Raw genomic sequence first — 10,293 nt, 5'->3', positions numbered from 1 at the left:
CACAGCTACAATGAGTCGTATTCGATTTGGAGAACTTCTGTCCTTGATTAGATTTAATGATAAGCAAACAAGAACTGAAAGACGAAAGCAAGATAAGTTTTGCCCCATTCGTGAAGTTTTCTATAAAATTGACGAATTGTTTGTAAAATACTACATACCTAGTGCACATCTAACAATCGACGAAATGCCCTCGCTCTTTCGAGGAAGATGTCCATTTAAAGTCTTTATGAAAGACAAGCCAGGCAAATATGGCATATTGATTAGGATGTTATCGGATGCACACACCCGGTACATTCTGAAAATGGAGGTCTATGCAGGAAAGGACGAGCGACCCGCCGAGGAACGGAGTGCAAAGGCAGTTGTTAGACACCTAGTGAAGCCGCTGGAAGGGACTGGAAGAAATGTAACAACGGATCGTTATTATACATCCATCGAACTAGCGGAGGAACTTTACAATGATGACAAGCTGACTTTGGTGGGGACATTGAAGAGTAACAGAAAGCACATACCGGAAGAGCTAAAGAAGACGCAGGGTCGAGAGATATATTCCTCTAGATTCTTATTCACAGACCCGAAAACAGGCAAGGCACCAGTTACCTTGGTTTCATACATCACCAGACTCAAGCCCACTAAGAATCTCCTACTTCTATCCACACAACATGATAGAAAAGTGGATGAGTCGACAGAGAAAAAGAAAACAGATGTTAATCTCTACTATAATGAAACAAAAGGAGGTATAGACAGCATTGATCAAATGACGCGACATCACTCTGTGAAGCGGGGGACTAGAAGGTGGCCACTATCTATATTTTTCACCTTGATAGATATTGCATGTCTCAATGGTGGAACAATTTTCATGAAAAACAACCCCGACTGGAATAAGAAGAAGCATAATGCAAGAAGGCTCTATATGCTAGAGTTGGGCCAACAACTAGTTAGGCCAGTTGTGGAAGAGAGAGCCAAGAATATTATAGGTTTGCAAAAGCCTATCATCTCTGCAATAGAAAGTGTTCTAGGGAAAACGCTTCCCAGTACTAGTGTAGTTGTTCCTTCTGGTGCATCGTATTCACGGGGAAGATGTCATCTCTGCTTGAAGACAAAAAGCTCTAAAAGGGAAAAAGACAAAATGACAAAAGTGTCTATAGTTTGCTGCAGGTGCTGTAAATATGTTTGTTCCACTCATTCTGCAAAAACAATCATATGCACCAACTGTGAAAATGAAAGTGAAAGTGAGTGAAAAAAAAGCTATTGACAATTGAGCAATTTGTGACTTTGATTTTTAGTTTTGTTATATGTGATCTACAATAGTTTTGTTGATTACTTAGTACAGAAAAGCCTGAAGTTTAAAAAGTCAAAGCATTAGCCTATATGAGAAATATACGTTTTTATAAGACTATTTTCAAAAACACATATACTGTATGTGTCTTTTAGAATGTTCCTGATATAGACAATTGTGTAGTAGGCTAAATATGAAAATAATGTTTTGTTCATTACTTAGTACAGAAAAGTCTGAAGTTTAAATATCCAAATATACGTTTTTATAAGACTATTTTCATAAATACTTATATGTGTGTCTTTTTTTAATGTTCCTGATATAGAAAATCGTGTAGTAACATAGTAAAGTAATTCTTAGTCTATTAAAAATCAAAACAAAGCGCGGGCAATTTTTGCCCCCCTTAGCCATCCACGTGACAGATCGAAGCTTAGTAGTGCTAGGGTTAAGAATAATAGAATAGACCTTGTCTTAAGCTATGGAAAGCGAATATATAAGTAATTGGCTGCTTCTATTTCACCATCAAACTACGAAAAAGTATGACCTGACCATAATTTTATTGTGTAGCCCATAGAAATAGTCGTTTGTTAAGTCATAACAAAATAATAATATCACCATCCATTTTCATTTTGTCGTAACACAACACCATATTTTTCTCCATTTTAAATTAAATATTGTAAATTACCCCATACCCAGTGCAAGTACTTAGACGTCTTTCGACAACTAGTGTCCGCCAGACTTAATTAAAATTGTTGCCACCTACAGATATCGCCACCAATATGGATTAATGTCTGTAAACGTTTTTCACAAGATTAGAAATGATGACCTTGCCAAGTTTGTAGGCCTATGTATACTTGAATCTTATATTCGTGAAAGAATGTCGTGGTAACTATAATATTAATACTATGAAACAAGAAACAAGTTGAACATAGAAGTTCCAAATATTAGACTTACTAAAACAGTCATCAGCTAGATAAACCTAAATATTAAGTCTGAACAAAGATTCAAAATAGTCATTAAAATTACTAAAAAATAATTTTACTTTTGTAAAGATTTTCTAGATTCTAGTAACTGTAACTTGGTCTTTTAGGTCTGAATTTTATTATTTACTATGTTAGTGTCATTACATCACACTTTCTTTTATTGTACTTGTGTTGTAATGTATGTACTAACAAATATTATTATTATTATTATTATTATTATTATTATTATTATTATTATTATTATTATTATTATTGTCCATCAGCCACTACCATCACCAAAAGCACCACCACAGCCAGTACTATAGTTTCCTTTAAAATACTGTAGCGTTAGTCCCTTTCATTTTCAATCAAGTGAGGATAATACACCAATCTTAGAAATTCACAAATAAGACAAATGAAATTAACAATATACCGAAAATTTTATGCCAGGGAGTTCTAGGGAACAGCAAAAAGCTTCAAGACCTACAGAGTAGAGAAAAAAAATTATCCCATGCAGCTTACAGGAAGATCAAAGATAATAAAAATAAATGACGATCATTTTTCTTGGAACAAATTTAATTTCTATTGTCAATTACAACCTATTTTTCGGGGAAAATGTTCGTTATCATCTCTATGGCTATCAACCCTACTCTACGCGCATCTTGCTCCTTACCAATCCAAAACATAAAGGAAGTTTGAATATCATCATAAGTAATATATTACATTCAATTACTAGTGGATTGAACAGGGGATGCTGCATTTATTTTCTTGCACTGGTTACGATATTCATTTAAGTTCAAGTTCTTTGTTTAATGATTATGCCACGATGATTCTCATCAAGTGGTGACCTACGATTATTTGAAATCACACAACCACCAGCCATTTAGGCCTAAACATTCCAAGCAATTCTAAGGATTAGTAGAATTCTATGTTTTATTCTTCTTGTCCTTTGTTTCTCCATTTCCAAGCATAGAAACAGTTTCATTCTGTCTCTTCAATTGAGTTAATTATTTTCCTAAGTTTATTTAGAGGATTTTGTATGCAGCTTTGTACTAATATAATTCAGTTTCAATGTTACTAACATTGTAAAGTAGACCGGATGTTCTGTGAAATCTTTGAAGTTAGGATTCTAGTACCATGTCTTCTGTTCTTTCTGCTCCAAATATTTGGATTTCTCACTTTTGAGTTTTGTAGATATAAGGAGCTTCTAGTTCTTGACTTTATATTATATAGAATATAATATTATGTTTAGTCCACGAACATTTTGTTACCATATATAAACTTTAAAAGCGAAGGCAGCTGTTTTACACATATTAGTTAGTCGTATTCATTAAAAACGATAGTGTTTATCAGTTACGAAGTTAAAGAAAAACATCTCAGAAGCAGGATACATTACGAGGGCATATTATAAATTGTTCATGATGTGTCATTTTCTTGCATCATTTAATATGGGTACCGATACAAGTAATAAAAGTACAAAGTATTAACTACCGGTATTTAAATATTGGATTAATGTGGTAAGCGTATCCAACCAAGTAATTAAATCATGTATTTTGAAACATCCAGTGCTCGTATTGTTCTCATATTAACACGATCCCAGTCTATGTATGTATATGTATATATATATATATATATATATATATTGGGTGGAAGTGAAATAACCCTGCAGATTGAAAGGGACGATAGGATACACTTAAAGGAATACAAAACCTATATTACGTTTCGTGATTAAATATACGGTTAATTAGAAAATTAAGTTGGAAATTTCAGCAGTCTGGCAACATCGATGTTAACACAGTCATCTTTCTTTTCGTATTAAAGATGTAAGAGATCAACGAACTCAGGTCTGTCTCTGTGCACGAGCCTCCCTTTGTTGCTACGACACTGCAATCTGCTCACATCGTTGAGTGGCTTGAAATTAATGGTTTTTAAATTAAATTTACACAAAAACCATCCATGTCATTGAAATACGCCAGAGTGGTAAAAGATTCTTTATTAGATTTTCTATCAATATGAACAGTCCCCAGTTGTTTAAAATTAGGTTGTTTAAAAATATTTTAAATGCACAGAATTAGTTTTTTTAGGTATAATTTTTATTTATTATTATTATTATTATTATTATTATTATTATTATTATTATTATTACTACTATTATTATTATTTTACACAGTCATTACTTTATTTTTCCATCAACACTAATATCTAGGTAATTGTCATTGTCTCAATGTTACACGTGCTGTGCTGATCGTACTAATTGTACTATTCCTTTAGTTGTGAGATTATATTCATATGTATTCATTCTTTTTTTTTAAGTTAATACTTGTATACTAGAATGTATTTTCCTGTTTGTGATTATGTATTCAGTCTCTTTTTTTTATTTTATATATATATATTTTTTTTTAATTATTATTATTATTTTAAAGTTAATACTGATTGTGTATATGCATTCAATCTCTCTTTTTTACTTTATTATGTTTATTATTTTTTTAAGTTAATATTTGTATACCAGTATATATTTTTCTGTATGTGATTTGATCCTGGTTGAGTGGAAGAGAAGGCCTGATGGCCTTAACGTTGCCAGGGAAAATAAAACTATTATTATTATTATTATTATTATTATTATTATTATTATTATTATTATTATTATTATTATTATTACTATTACTATTATAGATCACAATCCTACTCGCAATAGTTACCGAATAAGAGTGTGTTAAACATTTGAGAAAAAAAAAATTCTTTCTGAGAAAACTAGGACTTTTCACCAAAATGGTATTAAACTTTTTTGTTACATACAACATGAAGCATTCACTCTGAAAATCTGCAGAGTTATTTCATTTCCACCCTGTATCATATAATATATAAACTTATTAAATACTAAATATAGTAAATTATTTTGAATAAATATGTTACAATTGTGTCAAAAGAAACCAAATTTAATAAAATTAATATAATGATGTTTAAGTATTTTGTGCACAATAACAGTAATTAGTGAGTAATATTTTGCAGTTAACAATATTATTTTGTAATAATTAGTTCATGTGCTCTTACAAAACAACTGTATAGAATATTATATTACCTAACAACTAGATTAATTGGTTCCCTAACCAGCTGTTTGCCAGAAAATTTGTCAATGTATTGCAATCATACCTATTTCAATGGAAGTTTCATAGTCATGTCAACCACGCTCTAATTTAATGTATATATAATGTTATAATACCAGTTTTTATTAAGTATGGTATATATACATTATGATTTCTTCTGTTTAGCTTAATACATTTTATTAGAAATAGGAGATCTTGTCCAAACATCATTCTGACAATGATACATTACTTAAAATATATGCTTAAAACTTAAACCAGTTTAAAATACTGTACATGGATTTTGCGTTAAAGAAAGTACACTTAAAAATTATATTTATATTTTTAAGCAAGAAATTATTTTATACAGTATTAAACACATTTAAAATACGCAGTAATGTAAACGACAGCAGCAGGTTTGTTTGTGTGTGTTGAATTCAACAGTGATGAAACGCCAAATTGCCACAAACGTATAAATTGTTTAATTTAACAGTCAATAGTCACATTAATCATATCGTAACATATTTTCATTATATACCGACACTACCTGCAGTGTAGGTACTATAAGCCCACGTGTTTGTGTACCACTCTTTAAGTAGTAAAGAGGCAGGTAAGTACACTCACGCCCATGTTTTCTGGATATCCACACAGGAAGGTGGTGATGTGGCCACCTTTAATACCCAAGAAGGATTTTATATTAATTCTATATAGAAGGCTAAGTGGATTTCTGAGCCAACTTGGATGTAATTCGAGATGAATGACTCTTCCCACTACCGATCTTAACAAAAACAATCCATTGCCTGTCGTGTGAACTAAGCCATCTTGGATCCTCAATGCACACAGTATAGAGTGAACATGTCAAGTATGAAATATAAGAAATCTTATGTGCTCAAATAGCTTACAAGCCAGTCACCGAATTTAGGTAACTAGAATGAAACTTGGTTCTTTTTCATTTTTATTTGGTATATCCAACAGTAAGATATAAAAATGAACCACAAATCAACGTTTTCTTAAAATGTTACTGCTATAAGTTAATACAAGATTAAACCAACAAATTATAAAATTTAAGATTTGGGAAAAAGGAAACCATGAAGGTTGACTGTGCTGAAACTGAAATGACGAAATATCCTACCGAATTTTAGAATTTTGTATGCAAGTTACAAATGTGCATAAAAATGAATGCTGTGAAGCGCAAAACAGTCTTTGCTAGCGTATCCAATGAGAAGCGAGCACTGCAGTGCTGGCAATATTCACCAGAGATATTTATTTCCATACAGTTCACAGTAAATAAAAATCACTATTTATCCTGAACCAAAAGTACAATCAAGGTTTGTGTAAATACAGACGAGTATTTTCCCTGGACCAGAAGCCCAGGAGGCGAGGACTGTGACAAGATTAGAGTGGGTTAAATAACATGATACTTAAGGGACAGGAGGCGAATTTCTCTCCATCAATAATGCTAAAACTTTTCAAATGTTGACAGCATTATTTCTTCAATTTCAGCTAGAGTACTGTAATAGAATGTGTCTCACGCAACTAATCAGAACACTTGTAATGGCTGCTCTTCCTAATTCGCTTATAATTTTTCTATTAAAGCAGGTGGGTCACACACGTTCCTAGAGGAAGGACCTCTCTCAAGACAATCCAGATAACCTCCTACATGCATTCTGTGCTTGGATATTGGCTTCCTTAATTTATGGCGTAAAAAAACGAAGTGTAATGTATTAAACACTGAATTAAAAATTCGTGAAAGTTAAATTTTCCCAACAATTGCATAATTTCTTGTCTGATTATTTGATTCCATAGTTCTTTGATTTAAAGTTGGTAGAAAATTACCAACCTGCAGGCCACGTACCATCTACCACGGGTTTGCCACTCCTGTTAAAGGTGCTGCATGTCTCCTGTAAGGAGAAATACAACAAGCATTAGAAAACTGTTTACTGAAGATTAAGAAGTAAGGTTGAACTAGGGCTGTAATCGAGTATATATGGCAGTAAAAGCCGTTCACTCTCCACTTATCTTCTGTATTTAGTATGTGCCTTCAGTTTCCACAACAGCCATGTTTGGAATGCTGAAAATCTATATGCTATGCGTTACAGGAGATTTCAGCAGCTGTTTGTTGTTGACATGTGGACCAGTATCATCAGACATCATTTGATTGGGGTTTACATACTGCCAAATAACCTATCCGGGCTTATTTACTTAACTTTTCTGCGCAAAACCTTGCTAGAATTGTTGGACGACATGCAACTGAATTTTTTTTCCAATGGCGGGTACTTTTACGTCATTTTAGGGGAAACACACTGTACTTGTACACTTATATATGTGTCTGCTTAAACATTATGAGTTTTAAAACTTCCATAATTTTCATCCAAAATCTGAACTACATAAACATGCCTACAATACTATCATCTGTATAAAATTTGGTGCCGTTAAGCTAATAGTTTTGACATTAGATTTTTTAAATATATTTTATATTGACGTCAATAAAAAGGCTCCTTGCGTAAAAGTTTTCAAAATTGTTAATTCATATTTGCTCAAAAGCTTGAAAATAGTCATGGGATTAAAAATTAATTAACTTTATGAGTTCAGTCTAAATAGAGAATCACAATATATATATATATATATATATATATATATATATATATATACCGTATATATTAATTCCATGATTACCATTACAGCCTATTTTAATCTAAGTGTAATATGAATATGTCCTGAAGAAACTCGCACAAATGCAAATTATATTTTATTTATCAATATTTAATTGACCTCTATAAGAAGTTTCAGACCAATCTGACAACTGTTGTGCAAGGAGCTTTTCTTATTCAGTAAACTGCTTAAAATTTTAAAGTCGAGAAAACAGTATAAAAAAATAAACGAACATTTCTCTCAACTCACTCACGAACCGTATGTCTGGCCACATTTGATTATATGGCTAGATTATTTAAAACAGTCTCAAATATAATTACGAATATAAAAAAATGGAGTTTCTTAATTTTTCAGCATTATTTCACCATAGTGTCCCCTTAATGGAGCAATGCTAGAATTCCGGTAGGGATACAGAAGTAACTAGCGAAAACCTACCACCTAATACAGTCTTTGTCCACTAGGAATTCTAAATAAATCCATGGGGATTCGAACCCAGTTTGTCAACGTGGAAAGGCGATGTTAGTATTGCATGTTGCTGCACTATGATGGATCACCCACCCACTTCTGTCGCATTGATTGCGACTATCTCAATCAAACCTATGGAGAAGGTGTGTTATAATGGTTTCAGAATAAGGCATATGGCCTTTTAAGCCAGGGAGCCGAACTTAGGCTTTTTCGGTGCTAGAGGCTACGACAATCAGATTCGAGTCTCTTCCAGGAGCCGCATACCGAAAGGTAAGAGCCATGTAAATGCGAGACATTGGCGAGATTTGCGAACTTCAGAAAAGAAATTGAAATATTTTAAAGGAGAAAAAATTCGACGTACCTGAATTGGTGGCAAGACCTGTCCGACATGTCTACCAAATTAAATCACCTTAACGTAAGTCTTAGGGAAACGTTTCACTGGTACCACATTTACGTGACAGAGTCAAAGCGTTTATTCTCAAATTGTCCTTGTGCGGTATGCAAATAATTTAGAGAATTTCCCGACACTTCGATTATTTTGTTTGTCTTTGAAGCCAGTGAGAAAGGAACATTTTATTAGTCATTTGCACAGCCTGTCTGAGAAATTTAAACAACGTTTCTCTGACTTCGATCGAATGACAAAGCAGTTTTTACTATTCACTTCCCCTTATACAGCGGATCCATTATCCCACGATTATTCGGGAGATTTTTCTTCCGAACTGATTGAGCTACAATGCGAATCTACATTGGAAGATAAGCAATAGACATTAAATTAGGAGGAGTAATTGCCCTAGTAATATCTATTGCAATTCTATTCATTATACCCATATACAATTCAAACTTCTGAGGTATACAATTTTACCCTATTAACCAAATTATATTCTGGTTAATAACAAATATTGTAATTCTATTAACATGAATTGGAGCACGACCAGTAGAAGACCCCAACGATTGACGAATTTTGGAAAGCTGCTGCAAAAACGCGATGATTTCCTACGTTAGGTGCTTTTGTTGCAAATCTGTTTTCATTGTTCGCGACGACTTATGTTTGTGAAGCTGTATTTTCATCATAGTCACATATTCTTAGGAGAATGTCGGATAAACACTTGTCTAATTACTTTCGGTTGATGACGGCTAAGAAAATTAACGCAAACATTCATGAACTTGTTGTGAAGGGAACGCGTTGTCAGCTTTGTACAGTAGTGGCAAAAAAAAAAAAAAACCCGGACCGACCCTTGTAGCTGAATTCAGAGCCTTGTTCACTCCAGAGCACGATAGACTGGTAACTAAGACTTTCGTGGTTCGAATCCTGCCTGAAAAGGAAACCTTTTTTTTGTTCCTTATTCAAATTTATTCCCAATACTTTTCGATTGCAGCGATATTTTACTACTTAATTAACTTATTATTCTCAGAACATGAATTTTATCAGCAATCGAAAAGTATTGGGAATAAATTTGAATAAGGAACAAAAAAATAAAGTTTCCTTCCCAGGCAGGATTCGAACCACGAAAGTCTTAGTTACCAGTCTATCGTGCTCTGGAGTGAACAAGGCTCTGAAATCAGTTACAAGGGTCGGTCCGGTTTTTTTTTTGCCACTACTGTACGAAAGCAGTTTTTTTTTTCTCCAAAAACCAAGATGTAAATAAATTTACGTTTATTATTCCAATAAGCATTATTTCCTTTAACAGAAAACTCATTGCATTACCTTCACATAAATTCATTCCTGAACAAAAAGAACGCTTGTTCATACAGAGCTGATTAGTCTTTCAATATAGCGCGTTCGTAGGTTTCCTCTACCCTTGCGCTGGTGAGAACCTTTGGTCAAAAGCCCTTGACAGCGGCTCTCCAGGGAGCCTAATTT

At 33.1% G+C, this 10,293-nt stretch overlaps 1 protein-coding gene across 4 annotated transcripts in view; it reads right to left on the bottom strand.

Moving 5' to 3' along the window:
- Positions 1 to 1,373: 1,373 nt before the first annotated feature.
- Ir25a (ionotropic receptor 25a) overlaps positions 1,374 to 10,293 on the bottom strand; it is a 98,326-nt gene continuing 89,406 nt past the window's right edge. For all 4 annotated transcript variants that reach the window (XM_069831571.1, XM_069831562.1, XM_069831554.1 and 1 more), the window contains one exon: positions 1,374 to 7,216. In XM_069831571.1, coding sequence (XP_069687672.1) covers positions 7,174 to 7,216 — 43 coding nt within the window. In that variant the 3' untranslated portion in view covers positions 1,374 to 7,173. The remainder of the gene's footprint in view (positions 7,217 to 10,293) is intronic.

This window comes from Periplaneta americana, chromosome 1 (genome assembly GCF_040183065.1).
Source record: "Periplaneta americana isolate PAMFEO1 chromosome 1, P.americana_PAMFEO1_priV1, whole genome shotgun sequence".
In the NCBI taxonomy this organism is placed as follows: Eukaryota; Metazoa; Arthropoda; class Insecta; order Blattodea; family Blattidae; genus Periplaneta; species Periplaneta americana.
This window is presented reverse-complemented; position numbering and strand designations above follow the sequence as displayed.